Below are 21,408 nucleotides of genomic sequence, written 5' to 3'. Positions count from 1 at the left end.
AAACTCACAGCTATGATCTATATTATCCCATGTTTTCAGAGCCTCTGGTTCCCAAGTTCCTACCCCACATATCCCAGGAAATAGCCCTACTGACTACTGTCTTCAGGTCTGTCCACTCCTTCTAGCTTAATGGCTACATATACATATGTATACATATGTGTGTGTGTGTGTATATATATAGTTAAATATATATATAGTTATAGAAAGTTATTAACACATCCAGCCATTTTGACCACATCTTTTTTCTTTTGAATGTGTACATATGTGTTGTGTGTATGCATGTTTATATATGTGTGGTTTCACATGTATAATGTGTTTATGTACACATACGTACATGCATGTGACAGCTAAAGGTTGATATCAGAGACCACAGTGTTTTCAAAGCCAGTCTGCTAACAGCTTTTATAGCTGTGCCAGGGAACGCCAGTCTGAACACTGGCTGGCCTAGGGCTCCGTCCACATATTGTCAAGGAAAAGCAGAGTCCCGACTAATGCATTTGCTAATGGCCGTATTCCGCTATCAGAAATTTCACAGGACATCCAGATCTTGGAAATGATACTATATTTGAGGAAGAGCCTTTAATTATAATGCTCATCATTAAATAATAGTTGCAATAAAGACTCATCCCTGGAATTGCCAAGTCACTTTAATTACAGTGATGTATATCCAGAGCTTCTCTATATTCAGTGTCAGTATTCCTGCTCTGGAAGGAAAACGCATTTCTGTTTTGAGTTGTAAATTGAACTCCTAAAGATTCATATTGCCTTAAAATACCCAGAGGTGCTCAGAGAGCAGGTCATCCCTCCAGCCAGGGATCTCGGGAAGACGGCGGAGATAAAACTGGCCTGACAGTGAAAGTGAGCTGCGGTGTGTGTAGGAATTAACGGTGCACTAACTATCTAACTGCCTGAAATAAAACCGGAGAGGCAGTGATTTGTGTTCTACTGAGTGCAGGTGGCGAGGATTTTTATATGTTGCCAGGATTAGGTACTGTTGTAAATGAAACCTAAACTCTGGGTTTGGGCAGGATCTGAGAAAGGAGCTTGGAGCCCCCTTTTTCAACTTCTGATTTGGACATTACTCAGCTTTTCTGTGGCCTCGTTTCTCCATCCATAGTTGATACCTATAAACAGCTTCTAAGACACGGTAAACTAGCGCCTAGAGTCCTGGCCAACAGCCAAGGGCCTGGGACGTTGTTCAAGTTGGGCATAATGAAAATAACAATAACAACAACAACAACAACAACAACTGTAATTGCAGTCATCCAATGCGCACCCACTGCGTGCCAGCCACCTCAAAATGTGTTCACCCCAACCATCAAAACCACTCTCAAGATGATGGCTGGCTTCTGTGTCCCGATGGGGTGTGGCACACAGCACAGTGTGAAGCAACTGGCCCTAGGGAGATTCGAGGGAGAATTCAGATCACTATCCGCAGATGCCTGTGCAGCGCCTCGCTGCTGAGTGTAGGGACAGCTCCTTCCAGCAAATGCAGCACAGGACGTGGGGGAGGGGGGTCATGTTTACGACTTCGTATGTGGACAATTTTAGTCTGCCTCAGGCTTCTATCTGTAGATACAAAAATTTGCATACAATATATTTTGATCATATTCTTTCCCCTCCCCCAACTCCTCCAGGATCCTCCCTACCCACTTAACTTCATACTACATATTCTCTCTCTACCAAAAAATGGTCGAAACAAACAAATAAAAGCCCAATAAGACAAAACATAACAAAACACACACACACACACACACACACACACACACACACACACACACACACACACAAACAAACAGAAAAAACATCACCAACAACAAAATGGAGTCTATTTGGGCCTGGGGCCTGACCTGGCATGTGGTTGATATACCCAGTGACACTTCATTGGACGAAACTGATTAGAGGAAACTTTTGCAATCAGCTATCAATTACAAATGCCTTCTTAGTTAGGTGTGGGACTTGGTGTCCACTTTCCCTTCTTCATACTGGAATTTGCCTGCTTTGAACTTGTGTAGGTCCTGTGTGTGCTACCACAGTCTCTGTGACTTTAGATGTGTCCCAGCCTTGCTGTGTCTGGAAGACACTGTTCCTTGGAGTCACCCACCATCTGTGACTCTTACTGTCTTTCTGCCTCCTCTTCTTCACAGAGATTCCTGAGTCTTTTGTTTTTAATTTAGAGTACTTGGGGGGTGCTGGACGCTGACCGTGGATTCTCTGCAAGAGAAGCCTTCTTAATGGCTGAAAGCTCAGTTCTTTAGAGAATATTTGGTTTAAAACAGTTGTGTTCCTTATTTGTGAAAAATGATTTATGATATATAATATGTTCACTAATATATATTCACTAACCTGTTATTTTAATTATATACATAGTTTCTATTTTTATAGAATATAGATACACACATGTCAGTTTCTGTGTGGTGTAACATCATCTGTCATCTTTAGCATGGAATGATGACTTCCTGGACCCATCTCTGTGACATATTAATCCCAGTTGTTTGGGGAACTGGGGAATAGGATTTGTCTGATCCGGCCATGTTTCCTTAATGTTGTGACACGTTTATGGATGAGATAGTTGTCTGTAGTAAGGACCACTGCCCGTAGCCATGAAAATAACAAGGCTAGCTAGCTCTGTAAGCCTGCAGCCACCACCTAGAAAGAAAGAAAAGTTTTGGCAGAGGTCACCTGTTTGAAATATGAATCTCTGGGAGGGAGCATTAAAAAGAACAATAACCAAAAATAAAAGGGAAGAAAAGCAGTCAAAAGAAGATCGCTGTATATTGCTATATCTCCAGCAAAAAAAATGTAATAGTAATAATCACAACGGATGAGTGGCAAAATGCAGTGTGTCTGGTGGAGAAAGTAATCTATCCAGCCTGCCTATACACTACCACATGCTCTATTGAACTCCAAGAAATGAATTTAGGCATTAATCTATATTATTTTCACTATCTAATTCTAGATCAGAAAATTCCCAGTCCTGGCAAAAAGCCACATGGATATTTTATTTTTTATCCCCCTCAGAAACTAGCTTCCAATGCCGAAGAATAATTTTATCAATATAAATAATCTCCCCACTGGTGTTTTATATCATATTCAATGACAAACTGTGAAATGTAACATTTTTGCTTTGACAGCTTATGAAATCCATCATCTATTTTCATAGATCTTCATTCAGAAAAATATTTGATTTCTCGAGATTTGTAGCCCTATCAGAAATATTTGAATAAAAGATTTGCAGCTTTTGAAATCAATATCTGGATTTACTGGTAAAAGCATAGTCAGTGGGTGAAATGTTACTGTAATCATTTATCCTTTGTGACCTTTAAAGGGATAAAAAAATAACTGCTGTCTCGTGCTCATAGCTTATACATAGACACCAGGTAAGAGGAGAGGCATCTTCCGTTCATCCTGCAGTTCCCAACTCTTGCAGGAATTACCAACACCACCGCCTGGAGGCAGGGGCCTGCATAATCTCAGTTTCTAATAAAACAAAGTTAGATCGTGTAGACAAAGAGCTCTGCTAAATGGTAACCAGAATCGAGAGAAATATGACTTTATTCATTTTCAGCACATAAACTTATAATCTGCCTATGCTCTTTAGATGGGTTGGTATACACTTTATCTAGATGGATCCATAAAGTAAAGTCTGAAGTTCCCATTTAACCAAATCATCATCATAAAGGGAAAATATTTCCTCTCAGCAAGAATTCCAATTTTAAAAATAGTTCTTTCTTGATCAGTTATATTATTTATCATTATTAGATTTATTATACTTGTTTCCATGAGTCAGATCTTGGTACACAGGTATAAGTATGATCATTATGTTCTGTGTATTCTCAGAAACGCCTTACATTTCTAACCAAAGCTGCAGAATACTACCAGTTAGTCTGAGAAAGCAGACCTAAGGAGGCCAGGGCAATATAAGATGAGAAAAAGTGACATAAAATGAGTATGGAGGAAAAGGCCATTGTAGCAACTTTCATGAGATTATATTGCTACGGGGTTTGTGTCTCATTCTGGGTACACGTCAGCAGTTGGCCCTCTGTCCACTGTGGCCCTGTAGCGTCTTCATTCCAGGATTTAGGCTAAAGGAGAGGCCCTACCTGAGATATGCCATACTTATGGTGGGAAAAAGAACAAGAAAGCTGACAAAGCCACATGGTTGGCTCTTCTGTTGTGTGTGTGTGTGTGTGTGTGCACGTGCATGCGTGTGTGCGTGCACGCATGCGTGCATGTGTGAATGCATATGACCTTATGATCTTTTGGCAAAGCTGAGGTCTCAGTCGGGGGATTTCTATCACCCTGTGAGAGGCATTGGGCTGTGTGGCAATACATGAGCCTGTAGAATGCTCAGGCCTGGAGAAGGGTGAATGCTCAAGACTCATAGTGCCACAGTGGGGGTTTGGAACTTCCAGGTCAAAGCTGGAATGGCTACCCACTACATCACACAGTGACTATGAAGGTACAAGTCTCCTTCGGTTATTAACTCTGTAAAGAGGCCTAATAAGGAAAGACACCTATGGACAGTGTTTGATGAAGTGGCCTGGTCACACGGCCCTGTCCCTGCTCCCTGGTTGATTCCTTGGGTGTGCGTGGGGAGGGGGGGGCTTTTCTCCTCCTGCCCACCACAGTGTGAACGCACACACAGAGGAATTCACAGAAGGTGAATTCACAGAATGCTTTGGTTCATGTTGACCCAACTAAATTGAGTTCAACTAAAAAATGCCCAGAACAGCCAGAGCAGAGTGGTCCAACTTGCTAGTACACTCCCTCTCAGCCCAGACTATCACCTTCAGACTTCAAGGACATCCTATGACGTCACTCGGCATCTTTCCCTCTATTTCCTGCTGACTAGTTCCTCCTCTTCCACAGTCCTATGCCCTTCCTCGTTTCTATGGTTACACCAGGCTTCCTTCCTGCGCCGTCTTCTGAACTGCAGTCCTTTGGTACTTGGGATGTTTTCCACCAGCCCTGCTCTTCCTGGTCTTGGTAGATTTCCCCGCTGGGCTGGGGTAGAAGATGGGGGGAACATGTCTTTCTGCACAATCCTGACTCTGAAAAGACAAATGATCTCGTTCAGCCAAAGCTGATGGATTTTAGGGACTTCCATTTGCACATTCTCTCATTTCTATCTTGAATTTGCCTGCAAGGCCAGCCAGTTACCCCTTCTGATTCCTGGGTGTGACAGCTCTGGAGAAATGTCCAAATCCTTTCTCTGCCTCCCGTTCTCTTTAGATGAACATAGCTTAACTTACTCAACCCTCTTTCCAAAGGCTACCCTCTCTGGGCCTCCTACAAGTGTGAGTTCAGTGAGAAACTAGTTGCAGGTAAACCAGTAGAACCTGCTAACTCCCTTCCTCTCTATTCCTCTTGGGGGTCCAAGTGAGGAATCATTTTTCCCCATCCTAGAGTTAGTGAGACTGACCTGCTGGAGTTGCTGCACTGTGTCCTGGTACCTGACGATGGCTTAGCTCACCATGCACTTGGTGTGGCTTCCTTCCTCAGTCTCTCCCTTCCTATCCTTCCTCTGGTACATGTCCTCACTCTTCATCTGCCTTCGCAGCTGAAGCCCAGACAGCAGCAGCATGGACATGTCACTTTTATGTGGACTGACCACTGATGATACTAACTGCCAGATGCCAGAAGTCTTTGGAGAAAAGAAACAGCCAGCAAGGGACCGTTATTTAAAACTTCCCTAGTGCCTGTAACCGACATCTGTATTAAGCCTTGATCCTATTCCATTTCTTGACCCAAAAGAAAACTAAGGAGACCTCGTTATAAACAGCTTTAGCACGTGACTCTGCCTGTGTGTCCATCACTTTGCTGAGTATATAGAAACAGAGGTGAATTCAGACACGGTATTTACAAATTCCAAGAGCAGCGGAGTTGAAAAAAGCCTTCTGTTCCTTGGCTGCCTGGGAATTTCACTGGGCAGTAGGAGCTGACCCTGACACTCCTCCCTCACTGGCTCTGCCACCTCTCTTCTGGCTTGGGGCATGAAGAGTGGGGGCTCCATTTTCTCAACTGCCCAGGAAAAAGGAAGCTTTTCCTTAAACCTCCAGACACTGCTTCCTCCTGCTCCCTCCCCCCTCATCCTTCGGATGCGTGTTCTCAGAGGTGACCAGCTTCCACCTGCCCATTGATTTTACTTACCGTTTATAGACAGATCTCTGGCTTGGCTCAAGGCCAAAGCAGACAACCTCTGTCCTGTCCTGGCCTTCAGGAAGTCCCTGCCTGGAGAGATGCAAAGATACCCACCCAGCCCTTGGCAGCATGCCTGACAGCTCAGAAGGCCTCAGGAAGTATTTATTGAATGGATAAGAGTGAAAGGCAGCAAAGGAGATTCAGTGGTGAGCAGACTGTGGAAACGCTACAGAAGGAGCAGGTCCAACAGCACTGAGAGAACCAAACTGAGAGACAGTGCCCGGGTTCTAGGCAGCCAGGAAATGGGTAGGACGTTGTAAGCCGAGGGGTTCTGCTGAGCCAGGAGGGGTGACAGGAGCTGACAGCAGACCCTCTGAAAAGGAGCTCCTGTCTTGGGACTTCCCTCAACAGGATTTGTACATAGTCATTTTCTACATAGTGGAAATACACAGGCAGGAATGCAGGGTGGCAAATGTGTGTTCGACCAACCAGGTATTGGGTTGAAGACCCAGTTTTCACCAGCTCCGCACATGCGCATCTCCTTTCCCAGTGGACAGGGAGGCGGATGTCATATTCGACAGGTTGATGCCCCCAAACCTTACCTTGTGAAGTACTAAAGTTGGTGGTATGGCCCTCTGGTGTTACCTTGGAGACCCGATTCTGGATATTCTTTTCCCTGAGAGTGAGTAAAGTACAATTTACTGGGAGAGAGAGAGAGAGATCTTCTAGAAGATATGGGGAGAAGAAGAGTTGGAGTTATAGTCACCCTTCTTCTGTGGGGCAGGAGGAGCTGTGCTAAGTGCAGCATGGAATGTTTATTTTGAAGACTTTCAGGACTCAGCTTGCAGTGACAATGATAACCGCCTGTCATGGGTGAAATTCCATTTCCCTTGAAGTCCTGACCAGGACTTTAGAATGTGACTGGACATGGAGGTAGGGCCTTTAAAGGGGAATTAAGCATAAATGAGATGAAAGGAATCATCCCTGATCCAAAATAAATAGTGCCCTTTTGAGAAGAGGAAGAGATACCAGAGATACTTGAGCATAGGAAGCCAGATGGGGACACAGTCATCTACACCAAAGAGAGCCCCGAGGACAGCCCAAACCTGCCAACACCTTGGTCTGGGCTTTCAGCCTCCAGGCCTGTGGGAATGTACCACTTCTGATTCAACCACCTACAGTCCTGCGTTAGGCAGCCCCAACAAACAGTCTGGCTGACCGATACTAAGGGACGGCTGTGAGCCTGGCACTGTGCCGAGTGTCTGGGCCCATTTCAACTTTCTAAGGACTGTGAGGGCTAGTCATTCTTCTGTTCCTTTATCAGAAGGAAGAGCTAGGGCCACGGACTTAGCAAGTGGCAAACACAGATCAAATGCACATCTGCCTGGCTCCGGAAGCCATGTGCTTGGCATGCCACCAACCCACGTTTATTAAGTATGAGCCAAGCTATGAAAAGTACTAGGCCATGATAATTGCTGACACTCAAAAATCTTAATCTTTTCCTTATGGAAATTATAAATTATGAGAGACAGGCTCACAATGGCTGGGAAAAAAATGTTTAGAGCTGGATGGAGGAGACTCTCTGCAAGAAATAATAGCAATACTGAGGTGACACCACAATGAACCTAAGAGATATTTAAGTCACTGCATGGACAACAGAGAGTTGGGGTTACAGACCCAGAAGGCAGGGGGCAGATTGATGGGATCTGAATTCTAATCCCGGGATTTTTCTACTCAGATGAACCCAAGCACATTGCCCATCTTCATCATCTCAACTTCTTCCTCTGTGCCACGAGAGTCTATACACCGTAACTTCTTAGTTACTAAGACCCATCCATGAGTTTGCCCTGCTCCTTTATCAGAAGAGAAGGGCTCATGCATGGCCTACAGTTTAGACTCCCTCCCTGTGGAATTTCATCCATGACTCTGTTGCAGGATTAAATGAAATACAGTCAAGAACTTAGCACAATGCTTGATGCACATGTGTCTCAATAAATGCACCACATGGGAGAAGTGTTCAGGTCTCAATTTTTAAAGTTATTAGTGGTATTCAATTTATGAATATTTTTACTGGACAACATGCATTTTTTAAATGCATGATTATTCAGCTTGAGTCAAATGTCACCAAAGCACAGCCCATGCAAAATGAAAATATTTGTCAGTGTCTCAGAACAGTCTGGGCAAGACAGAATGAGCTAATAAGACAGCTTATAGAAGTCAAATGTAGATTAAAACTCTAACACGTGCATGATGGTGTGTACACGGATGTTTGCATGTGTGCTCAGGAGTGCTTCCATGCAGCAAGAATAAATCCAAGTAGGCCCCAAGACAGGGAATTGTGTCTCAGCAGTCGGGTCCCACACCTTCTGTGCTTCACTTGATAGATTATGTCTTCATGGCAGTGACTGTTTTATTTACCCCTAAGTATAGACCCCTCTCTTACAATGCTCCCTGTGCCTTTATGGCACAATCAATATAAATATTTACTGGACCTATAAGTAAAAGTGTATAAGTTCTTATTTATCTTATCTCATAGAGGAAATGCATAGGGAAAGTAAGGTCTACTTTCCTAAGAAGATACCCAACCACATACTGAAGCCACAGCTGAGATGTGTAGTTCCAGAAGTGACAGAGACTTTGTTATGCGTTTTGATACACAGAGTAAGAAAAATGTTTATACTAAATGCATAAATACTGAAATATTTCTTCTGGTCATCTCACTAGAAAGTGATTACGGGGTAACTAGCCTCATGTGTCTCTTGTGGCAGATTGTGCTCGTGTCCCTAACTAGCAGGCTGAAAAGAAGTGAGTCAGAGCATGAGCTATGGCTGAGATGGCATGGGGTAAGGTGAGCAGCGTGGATGGGGAACCCCCCTGAAAAGTTCATCCTGGCCAGTGGCTCTGCGTCTTTCTCTTCACCGTCAGGGTAGCCGGTATTGCCATTAGCTTCTAATGGGCATCCCAAAGTTCAAGTTTCACCATTCCCTGGCTTTGCTTCATGGTAGAATAGACCATATACTCTGGTCCATGTCTAGAGGCTATGCTCTGATCCATCTCTAGAGTCTGATGCTCCGGTCTATCTCTAAGGCTGATGATCCGGTCTATCTCTAGAGGCTGATGCTCCAGCCCATCTCTAGAAGCTGATGCTCTGATATATCTCTAGAGTCTGATGTCCGGTCCATCTCCAGAGGCTGATGCTCTGATATATCTCCAGAGGCTGATGCTCTGATATATCTTTAGAGTCTGATGCTCCATTCCATCTCTAGAGGCTGATGCTCTGATATATCTCCAGAGTCTGATGCTCCTGGACAGCTTCATCTTTAGTTGCTGCACAATTTTCCCACCTCTTTCTCCCCTTTCCTTTGTCTGTCAAGCCACTGAAGGAGTCTTTGAATTATTGCCTCACGTCTGTGTGGCCTGCCTGCTAGCCAGCAGCATGGAGGAGGGAGATAGCCCAGTGACTGTGATTCCTTTTGCCCTGTAGTAGAGAGGGGCTGTAAACCCTGAAGCAAAGAGTCTAGCTCAGCAGGTTGAAGTCAAATAGAGCAAGAAGTCATCGAGGCCCAACTGAGCACAAGCCAAAAGAACAATCTGCAGAAGGCAAAGCAGTTGTGGCCCTGAAAACTGTCATGGTGGGTTCTGGGTGCTGGTGGGTTAAATTCTTCACCAGTCTCCCTTGAAAAGAGTGACTGGTGAGTCCCTGAGTACAAACAGTGGCAGGTGTCCACTTGACCACAGGCAGGCTGGGAGTCCTGATTCAACTACTTGGTGAGCCCTTGAACAGCACCTCCCTGGTGGTCCTCTGGGGAATGCACTGAGGTCAGCTGCAGGCTCCAGCCCCCCCCCCCTTCTACCCTTTTCTCTATCCTATGTGAAAAAGAAAATCCTTCTCCTCATGGTCCATTAAACACAGAGCCTTACTCGTCAAAACCAAGTTCCTTTCCCTGGAGGACACAGGACTGATTGTAAAACTCTCCTAGAAGGAGAAGGTGGGCTACCAAGTGAACAAAGAGAGAGAGCGAAAACCACAAACAGTTTTTTCATAGGAAAACAGTATTAACATTTTCACCTGCCACTGCGAAGTTAAGAGCAGAGCTTTGAAAGGGAAGTCCTGGAAGGGAGTTCTGACCATAGAGGACAGGGACTGGTCACCAGCTGGAGTTGAGGGAGCAGACGTATCTGGACAGGCAACAAAAGCTAGTCATGGTGTCCTGGGACAGGCAGGTGTCTGGATTATGGCCTGAAGTCACAGGTAGGAGTTTGGAAAAATTGAGAACTTTTACCTGAATGAGCCCAAGTGTTACAGCTGGTGGGGCAGCCAAAGTTTCTGAGCTGAGTAAAGCAAGTCCTAAATGGCTTAGTCCAAGGGCCTGTGGTACCTCTGTGCCCACACCTCTTGGTATGTGCCATCTCCAGAGATACCCAGAAGCCTTCTGTGCCCGCACTGGCCTCTGCCTGGACTAGGTCCTGCTGCCTCTTCCCTGGTGAACTCTTTCATCCCTCCGTGTCCACATCAGATGATGTCTGGGTTTCTTGGCCTGAGACTGGCTTCTTCTCATTGCCTCCAAACTTTCCGGGTTTTTACCAGTTGCTCTGTGTGTTCCTCTTTGTGCAAGAGCGTATCATGAGTCGCAGGGATGGAGTTATGTTACCATCTTATGTTTTGGGACAGGCTTTATTGAAGCTCTTTTATCCTTATAACTGTTCTTTAAATTATTCTAAATAAACTTTATAAAGCTAAGGTTTAATGACAATTTCTGATTAAGATACAACACCAAACTGAAAACATTTCTCTCAGGGGTTACAGTAATGTCCCATGCCTTCCTCATTGCCACACTTAAACTGCCTGGGTGCTTCCACTGCATCTCCAGACAGACCTTAGGCTTAGGGACTGCATTGTTTCCCAGGTGTACGCGTTGCTGGACAGAGCCTGCTACAGAGTTAGCCGTCCAACGTGTCTGCGCTGATCTGAGAGGAATTCCACTAGCTTTCCTAAGGAAGACGGTAGAGTGTGACGTCTAGAAGTCTATCATTAAAATCCCTATGTCCGTTCTATTTTTCTTTGTGAAAATGGTATGTGCTTTCAAATGGCAATGAGTGCTACCGTTTGCCTGTGTGATGCCCCCAAAGGCTCACATGTTGAAGGCGCTACCCCAAGCTGAGAAGCGACTGGATAAGGAAGGCCCTAACTACATCAGTGAACTGATCTATTAAAGCCATAACTGGGGAACTAGTAGGAAATAAGGCCTAGTTGGAGCAAGTAGGTTACTGGGGAGAGGGGTAACCTTAAATGGTGTATTCTGTATTCATTCTCTCTCTCTCTCTCTCTCTCTCTCTCTCTCTCTCTCTCTCTCTCTCTCTCTCTCTCTCCCTCCTTCCCTCCCTCCCTCTCTCCACCAGTCTACCTGTCTGTCTCTCTCCCTTCCTTGGCTTCACGGCTGTTATGTGATGAGCGTCCTTCCTCTACCAGGCTCTTCTATCACAGCGTTTCTTTCTTGTGATAGGTCTGAAAGCCGTGGAGCCAATCAGCCAGGAACTGCGATCATAAGCCTTTCCTCCTTTCAGTGGATTTCTCTCCGGGATTTGTCACATCAGGGAAAGCTGTAGCAGGAATCTTAAAAGTTCTTAGTTATAAAAAAAACAAACCTGAGGCCAGTTATTGGGGTGAAATGCTGGATGGTCAGAGAGACAGAACAAGCCACAGCTAACCTCACCTGGCCAACTTCTTAGCTGATCTTGCTTCCTCAGACTGGAAGCCTCTGTGTCCTCATATCTGAATGGCTCTCAGCTGAACTGTGCTGCTAGAAGCCTGAACGCTTAACCAGCCAAATGCTTCTAGTTTCTGGTCCTCATGCCTTATATACCTTTCTGCTTTCTACTACCACTCCCTTGGATTAAAGGTTGCTTTCTGGGATTAAAGGTGTGTGTCACCATGCCTGGTGGTTTCCAATGTGGCCTTGAACTCACAGAGATCCAGAGGGATTTCTACCTCTGGAGTGCTAGAATTAAAGGCGTGAGTGCCACCATTTTCTAGCCTTTGTATCTAGTGGCTGTTCTGTCTCTGACCCCAGATAAATTTATTAGGGTGCACAATATTTTGGGGAACACAATATCACCACAGAAAGCTGTTAACACGGTGGCAGCAGCAACATAGCTGCAACAGCCATGGGCATCCAGTATTTCCTGTTCCCATGTGCTGGGCTTCCTCCTTCTGTTGTGCCTCAAGCGGCCATGCAGCGTGGTCCTGTGGTGGTTTATACAAGTCTGAGATTCACTTCGGTGTCTTCCTGACAGCCGCTCAAGGATAGGTGTCAGCGTAGGACCAGCTTCCACATCTGTTGGGAAGAACGTTCCAGGCATTTAGAAGGTGAATTAAATACATGGCTTAAGGAAAATGCTGGAAGAATTCACACGCCACTTTTTGGTGATGGCGCTGTGCTGGCAAGCTCGTGTCCAGTGTCTGTGTCTGCTCCCCCAGTAGACAAGTTATTCATTCAGGAAGGTCTTGGTCTCTCAAGAGTTGATTCTACATGTGTCCAATCAGCACAAAGCTAACTGGGGTTCATTCCAAAGGCAGCTATGAGCTTAGAGATTTCCCCAAGTGGATTCATGCGAACAAAAGCCAAGAAGACAGTATTCTCCCAAGTGGGCCTGGGATGTTCATCATAAGAAATGGACCACGAGGCAGGTCATTTGCAGCTAAATCCCAAGTGCTATTCATGGCACACTAAGTTACTTTGTGCCGGACAGGAATGGGCAACCCTTAGCTTGGCATCGGTCCATTTCCAGAGGTAGTAGGGTATAGTTTGGAGCCAGTATTTACAGCTCAGATTCAAATCTGCCTCTACTGATTACACTGCAAATTTAGAGCAGCCATTTTATCTATTTCTGCGGCTTCATTATGCTACAGGATTTTAAATATCCCCAGTTTAAATAGTCTTGGTGTGCTTATAAAGAACCAATGAGTTCATAGTCATAAAATACCAAACGCTTTCCCCAGTATGCAGTAAGGTCGTGAGGAGAGTGCTCTGGATCCCCTTCTGCATCACAGTAGCTCAGCCGCCTCTCTCCGCCAGCCCTGGCATCCTCTACCTCTGCTTCTGTCCGGAGGAGCAAGTGGGTGAGTGGCTGGAACAAGTGGTAACAGGTCTGCTTTGCTTCGAATGGTCAGGGCTGACCTGCCACCTACTCTGTTATTTCTTCCCATTTACAGAACATCACAAAATGCAGTATTCATGTGTCAAGGGGCCCAGAATTGTATTTTACATTTTATAGCTCCTTTTCAGTTGTAGAGGAGGCAGTTTATGACTCCCTTTGATAAGCACTTAACTCTTAAGATCCAAACAAAGAAAAGGACTGGTCAGGAGAACACCAGGTACTTCCAGCCAGATAGTCTCACTTCTTGAGCATTATTCAAATTAGCTGCAGGACTCATAATTCTGTGTTTTCATTTATTGCTGCAGTAAACCAAATGATTCTTTATCCAAATGTTATTTCCTGGCTATTAATTCAGTAGTTATTTTGGATTGTGACACTCCTCTTTGATTTAGGGATATGGCACCTTATAAATATTTAAAAGCCGGAGACTGACACTTTGAGAAATTGACTTTGATTTGTTTTGTTAATATCACAGGACTAGAGTAATTATAGGCCTGGAGGATGTGGTCCCATCCTGAGCTCCTCGGGCGGGATGGGGGCATGTACCTACAGCACAAGGAACTCAGCCATAGAAGGTCGTTCCCGGGGCTTTTGCAGGTGAGGCAGCCACGTCCAGCTCCTCAGGTTCTTATTCTTCCTTGTTGAGAACCTGCTCTTGATGTCAGGAATGTACAGCTGAAAACTGCCCATATTTGGTAAAATGTTCAAAAAAAAAAAAGATCTCTCCTGGAAGTGTAGGAATGTTTTATGCATCCGTACATGCCAGCAAGGGTTTACAGCAGGGCTCGGGGTGATGTATGGACTGGTATGATTTAACTGTGGATCAATCAACCTATTAGGGAAAGAAGACAAGGTCAATAAGGTTGGGTCTCAGTGAACCAGAGGTCATCCTCCATTTCTCAACCTAATGTTCTTATTTCCTTTCCATTAACATTTCATAATGAAAAAATGCCTATATTCTTTAATTTTTGAGATAATTAAGTGAATTTAGTGCCTCTGAAGGGGGGAAATTTATAATGGCACAGAGGACCACCCTATTAATAACCGGAAGACAGGGGCCACTGGGGGAGCAGCAGTGATGTCGCCATCACCATTTGGGCTTCTCCGGTGACAATCTTTAAGAGGTTCCAGCCCCCTGTCTCAACTCCGAAACACTTTCCTGCTGAGACCAGAAAGACCTGTGTCATTTCAGACCGAGCCTTTGTCTCTTCGGAAGCAGTTTTCTGGTTCCACTTAAATTTGAACAAATGGCAACTAACATGGATCTTTTCAAATACTTGGCATTCTCTATATGCGAACCACAGAAGTGAGAGAACAACCAAGTTGTTCTGGAGCTTTGCTAAGGAGAAGCAGTGTGGTATCCATTGGTTATTGCAGCCTGATTAGTGTGATCACCCACACCGAACACACAGGCACACTACACATGGCTGCCACCACCAGTCACATGTATTAGAAGGGGCTGAAGACTAAGTCTGGCTTACTTCTGAGCTCCCAAGCTGGCCGTTTAAAAAGTATCATTTAGAAACAGCACTTTGATACTTATGAATTAAAATAGTCACTGAAACATACTCATTGTCTTTTTGTTCCCTTCCCAAGCCTTTTTAAAATAGTCACAGAGGATTTGGTAGAAATTCTCAAAGCCAAACTGAGAAAGAAGTTACTAATGACAATGTTTTGGAACCCAGAGAACAGACAGATAAATAGGATTTAACTTAGCAAACCCAAGAAAGTCAAACAGCTAACAACGCGGAGGTGAGAGGTCAGCTTTCTACCATCGACTCCTCCCTACAAAGAGCTCAGGAGCTGGCGCTGAGTGAGGATGAAAGCCAGGCTGCGACAGGAAAACAGGAATTCTAAGGGCCTGCTGTCCTGCTCCCTGGAGTCTGGAGGCTAGCCTCTGAATAAGGTAGAGCAGGGGAGTCTTTGCGTGGCGCCGTCTGTGCGGAGGAGGGCAGGGGTGCGGGCTGAAGACGGTCCTGAGTGAACAGTTCCACACTGGGGCTCCTCAGACCCCACTGCAGACTCCCAACCAGGTACCAGCCAGATTCTCTGGGGAACAGGAGCCGATAAAGAGCAAAGACACGAGGAGGTGGACCTTCACAGCTTCCCCAAGAGAATGGGTCACTCAGCCCCTCCACAGGGCAACCTCGAAGCTGTAATAGAAGCTTTTAAGCAAGAAGACTGGGAAACCAAAGATTACCTGACACCCAAGGAAAACCTCCAAGACTGGTAAAGCCTCTGATATCTCCAGCTCTCTTATCGGAGGATAACTGAGGAAGACATTGAGCCACCTGAGGGTCAAGGAAAAGTGTGGTGGGGTCACATCCCTTGGCATAGTATCCTTACAGGGGAAGGTACCAACTTGTATGAAACAACAACATGCTGATCATACAAGCCAGTCACATGAAGACAAATACTGCGTGACTCCCTGTGTACAGGACAGAGCAGCCCAACTTGGAAGCAGAAAAGAGGATGATGGTTGCTCAAAGCTGGAATGGGATATTAGAAGTTGCTCAGAAGGTATGGTTACATAGGGTGAGAAAGTTCTAGAGGTCTGCTGTACAATACTGTACATGCACTTAATAATTCTGTTTACTTGAACTTTTGTGTAAATTGTCACCATAAGAACAAAGATCAAAGCAAAGTGGTAAAAACTAGGGAAGGAGAAGAAATGTCAAACGGACTATCATTAACACCTCCAGAGAAGTGGGTGGGCCCTGGTGGTTTCTCTGTTGCTGTGATTAAACCCTGGCCAAAACAACTTGGGGAGCAATGGGTTTCTTTGACCTCACAGGTGAGTTGAGGTCCCTCATCTAGGGAAGTCAGAGCAGGAACCTGGGAGCCATCTCTTCATGAAAACGGTAGATTGCCCAAAGCATCTAACATTTTTAAAGGAGACGATGTCGTCATTTAGGAAGTTCTCTCCCAATTTATTTGAAAGAAGTCTGAACTAATGGTAAGCACACAGGCAACAAGGCACACAGTAAAGGAGATCATTAGCCTGACACGGTGGCACGTGATTAGTCCCAGCACTCAGGAGGGAGTTCCAGGCCGGCCTTTGCTCCACTGGGAGGCTGAAGAACAACCTGCTAATACTACTATAAAAGTTAAAATCGGGTCAGGAAATTGACAGGTGGTCGTAGTGAATTGTGTGAGCTAACTATGAATGTCGTGCAGGAGGGCATAATGATATAATTGTTGAACGTTACCTAACAAAACAAAGTATGTATGTATATATGCAAGCATGCAGGCATGTATGTGTATGAAATGGGCTAGTACATGAGGCAGAGGAAGTTCTCAGATGTAGCATGAGTCAGATTGACCATAATCTTCAATGGTGGGAAGTAGAATAATTCTGAAAACAAAATAATTGTGAGAAGTAATAAAATCTCAACTATCTTACTTGATTAAAATAAATCTAGGTGTTGAAAGTGGTTGTTCTGGGTAAGAAAACAGTTGTTGCCAGAATATGACTGTGTGTCAGAGGAATGTGACTTGGTGTGTGTTTGTAACAGCACAGTGGAGCTGATTTGCTTCCAACACTGATGGTTTAATCCTGCAGAGATCCAAGTGCCTCGGTGTTTATTGATATTCTGTTAACAATACCAAGATATGGAATCAACCTAGATGTCTGTCAGCAGCATAATGTACATAAAATGTGGTTCATGCAGACAGTGATACACGATGACATGGAGTTTGGTCAGCCAGAAAGAAGAAGGAAGTTGGACTGGGAGATGGCTCAGTGGATAAGTGGTTGTTGTGGGAACATGAGGACCTGAGTTCAGATGTCCAGCCCCACATGAAGCTGCGCACCTCTGTAACTTTAGTGCCGTGCGTGGTAGGCACAGACAGGGAACAGAGGCGGGCACAAACATGGGACAGGGGGATCCCTGGAGATCATTGGCCAGACATCCTGGCCGACTGGTGAGTTCTAACTGAGTGATAGGCCCTCTCTCAAAGGAGTAAGGTGGAGAGGGTAGTGGGAGACACAAAGTCAAGCCCTCGCTCCACATGCACACACTTGTGTGAGTGTGCGAACACACACACACACACACACACACACACACACACAGAGGCACACACCCAAATACCAAAAGAAAAATAAAATTGTGTCACTTGAAGCACATAAATAGACAGACATAATTAAATAATAAATAAATAAAATAGATCTGGGAATTGTCATGCTAAACAAAATAAGCCGACTCAGAAAGGCAAATGTTGTGTGGCTTTGCTCATCTGTGGGATATATATTCAGATATATGTGTAACATTAATGTGGAAGTGAGGCTATTTGTGGAGAGGAACAGAGCTAATAGCAAGAGAGATGGGAGAGAGGTTGACTTTGAGCAAAATGCTTGACACTTGTGTGTGACATTCATAACGAAACCCATTATTTTGTACACTTATTTTTAAAAAACTGATAGAGATTTATCTAACTTCGATGAAAAAGTCTTAAAGTAAATAAATAAACAAGGCTCTTTCACAGGGACATATACACGCCAAGCAGCTATCTACCACTGTGAATTTCACAAACCTTACCATTTAATTCCAGGAATCTAGTATCTGCAAACCTATTGGTATATTAAAATGATCTGGTAAAGCCTAAGGGAATTAATTTTTGATAGAAGTAAAGTCTTCAAAATGGAAGCTTAATTGTCCCAGCACATCGCTTTGGTCATCGCTCATCCACAGTGTGGGGAATAGCCAGTGTTTGTATTTCAGCTTAGGCACATAAACTTTTGCAGAAAAGCACAGGGTTGGAGAGGCAGGATTGATTATGTGGTTTCTGGAATGCCTGGAGTGACCAGAGCTGGATTTAATTGCTTAGCCAAAGTAGTTCCAGGGCATAAATTACTCGCAGGGTAATTTATACCCAGTGAATAGACTAGGAACACAAATACACAATGGTCTCTGGTAACTTGAAAGTCATAAAACAACCCACACACACACACAGCAAGAGTGGCCCAAATGGCAGGGTAAACCCAACCAATTGGCATAAAAACGATTTCCAAAGATTTGCATTCCCTCTCCTTTAGGTTTGTGCAGGATAACTGATTGACAGCCACCTAACAGGGGTGTTTGGAAACTCTAAATATGTCTGACTAGTATTAGAGTTGTCCTGTATATTGCTAAACAATATAGCAAAATTTATCTTTTAACTGAAACTGTAACTCTCCAAGCTTCTCTCTTTTATCAGTGCAGCAGGTTTTGTACCAGAAATGAGCTGCTTGCCCTTTTCCCGCCTTCTGAACATACAGAATGTATGTTTAATAAAGAGTATTTTTGCAAGGTACAGGATACAAGAATGGAAGAAGCAAGGAAGAGTGTATTCCCACCTCCTCTTCTGCAGAGAAGCAAATAAAGTTCATAGCTGCTGGCCACCCAGATGTTTCTGCATGTAGCAGTCTGCATCAGAGTATATTGTATGGCCACAGTTCCAGTAAACTAGACAGTAGTATATTCTGAATTCTGTAGAGAGATCCAGTGTGTATATTTTATCTATCTTCTGATTAGCTTGCCTTCTCTCCCTCCCCCCTCCATGTTCTTGGGCGTTTGCTGCTCAGAAACAAAAGGACATTTATAGCTCAGAGTTTAGCAGTATCAGAGTGTAAGTGCGGGTCAGGCCTGATTTATGTGGCACCACTGATAAGCAAGAGAGAGTGGGACCCAAGGTTAGGTAAAGCTAGTGAACTTGGCTTGGCTCATGTCTTTGATTTTGTAGGCAGCCAACATCCCTCTGGTGTCAGAACTGGCCATTGACGACATCCATTTTGATGACTTTTCCCTTGATGTTGATGCTATGATCACAGCTGCTCTCCGGATGTTCATGGAGCTGGGGATGGTACAGAAATTTAAAATTGACTATGAGGTAAGATGTTCTGTGTTGGCACTAAGGAGTGCACCTGGCAGAGTGTTGTAGCCACTGTGATGTAAAGGCTTTCCAAAGACGCTATGTAGGTGATGGTCCCTGCCTGTGTCCCCCATGAAAGTGCCACGAGAATCTCACAGAGAGTCAGTGGAGGTTTAGGGTTTGGTTTTGTTTCGTTAAAATGTCTTTACTAGAATTGTCTTATTTTATGCGTAGGACTGCTTTGCCTGTGTGCAAGAATGTGCACCACGAGCATGCCTGGTACCCAGGGAGGTCAGAAGAGGTTATTGGATACCCTTAAACCAGAGTTAAAGATGTGAACCGGACCCAGATCTTCCACCAGAGCAATGGGTGCTCTTAAGCACTCCCTAACACAGCCTCCCGTCCCATTTCAGACCCTGTGCAGGTGGCTTCTGACAGTGAGGAAGAACTATCGAATGGTTCTCTACCACAACTGGAGACACGCCTTCAACGTGTGCCAACTGATGTTCGCCATGCTCACTGTAAGTGTGCTTGTGGATGGTGGAGGGTCACCTTCCACTCATGTGGACCCCCGGCTTCCTCCTATATATTCCTATTTCCTAATTGAAAAATTGCCCCACAATCATTCCATGACAACCCACATATGTCTTGTTTATGGTATTATATATTTGACAACAGTTTCTTTAAATCTACAAAATTGTTAACACCTTAAAGTGGGAGTATTGCCCTAGAATGAAGACTAGGACCTCTTCAGGGCTCTCTTGTAGTAAGCTGGTTTTTCTCATCCATCCTTACTCCCTACAATTCCATGTAATTTCTTTGTGGAGGAACTAGAGATGAGTCACAGGGCAGAGAAATCCCTGGATAAGATTGAGTTGCTGCAAAGACCCAAGAGGGTGTATGAACATGACCATGAGAATATGGAATTCTGAAAGAACACTTGCTTGGGGAAATGCCCAGTGAGGCCTCAGGAGAAGGAAGGGTAAGAGTGGACATGCAGAGTTCAGAAGCTCACTACGCTGAAATTATTTGTCCCTTGGGCTCTAGCCCATTGGTGGAGGCCTGTGTGATTTATAGAGACCACCAGCACAGCTGGCCAGAAAGAGCCTTTGGATTAACTCTGAAAGCAAATGTTGATGGCCAGGATCAAAACAAAACCCTCCACTTGTTCCCTTTTGCTAGTGAAAAGCGTTGGTCTGGTTTCTGCTTACACTGTTAAATGGCCAAGGAGAATGCATCTGACTCAAATATGTTTGGTTCTCCACTGCTTAGTAACGTAGACAAATATAGATATATAGACATGTGTGAAGTATATATAAATATATTTACTGTGCAAAAAATAGATGGCGGGTTCTAGATTCTTACAACATAAATACAAGTACCTCATGTCTTTGTACCCATCTTAAAATTTAGACAAAATTGGGACTTCTGTGCCAAATGAATTTTGATTTGGTCCAAATGGGCAAAGACCATTCTACCTCCTCCTGAAAATCTCCACCCTGTTCTCTATCCATTAAACTTCTCCCCAACCTTTAAGGTACTGATCCAATACCAGTTTTTCTACAGCATTCACCTTTCTCCCAAAGCATCCATAATTACTTCCTCCTCCATAGTGCCAGTGTAGGACAGCTGTTTCTACAGTGTGTCTTAAGTTCCCCGTCTCTCATTCTCTGCTAAGCCACCTGAGGAAAGAGACAATTCCTTGCTTCTTCTGCAACATTCACATGTCTGTTCCCATGTGCCTCTGCATCCCAGCACACCTGTGCTCTGTCACACACTCAGTCAACTCTCAACAGCGTATGTTGGACTGGCTTTAACTCAAGTGTGCATTAAATGAGATTAAAAGGTCTTCACTTTCTGCTTTGGAACTCATGTGGGTCTGCCTCTGCTTAAGGATGAGGCAGACTGACTGGGAAAGCCAGAAGGTTCTGCCTTCTACTGTGTACACCATCAGAGCCAAGAAGTTACTTACGGAGGGAAAATGCTTTCACTCGTGAGGCTTGCTTGCTCAGTGGACAACATTGCTTGGAAACAAAGACACCTTCGTCTTGCTCAACTTTAATAGAGCTCAGTAGACAAATAGTTTCTGTGTGGAAAGCTCACAAGTCTGGTTCACAGAAAGCAATGACTTATTAACTAGTTATCTTGGGAAACCTGTGGATTTGTGGAATGGCCAAAATAAGCAAGCAGAAGTATTGTTCAGAGAAAGGAAATAGAAATGTTCATGACACCGTGAGTTGTAGATATCAAGGACAG

The 21,408-nt window shown here is 44.5% G+C and overlaps 1 protein-coding gene across 1 annotated transcript in view; it reads left to right on the top strand.

Moving 5' to 3' along the window:
- The window catches only part of Pde11a (phosphodiesterase 11A), a 232,951-nt gene that overhangs the window by 122,374 nt on the left and 89,169 nt on the right, over positions 1–21,408 (top strand). Inside the window, exons 9-10 of the mRNA XM_059260747.1 lie at positions 19,024–19,170; positions 19,566–19,673. Of these exons, the coding sequence (XP_059116730.1) occupies positions 19,024–19,170; positions 19,566–19,673 (255 nt within the window). The remainder of the gene's footprint in view (positions 1–19,023; positions 19,171–19,565; positions 19,674–21,408) is intronic.

Source organism: Peromyscus eremicus, chromosome 4 (assembly GCF_949786415.1).
Source record: "Peromyscus eremicus chromosome 4, PerEre_H2_v1, whole genome shotgun sequence".
NCBI lineage: Eukaryota > Metazoa > Chordata > Mammalia > Rodentia > Cricetidae > Peromyscus > Peromyscus eremicus.
This window is presented reverse-complemented; position numbering and strand designations above follow the sequence as displayed.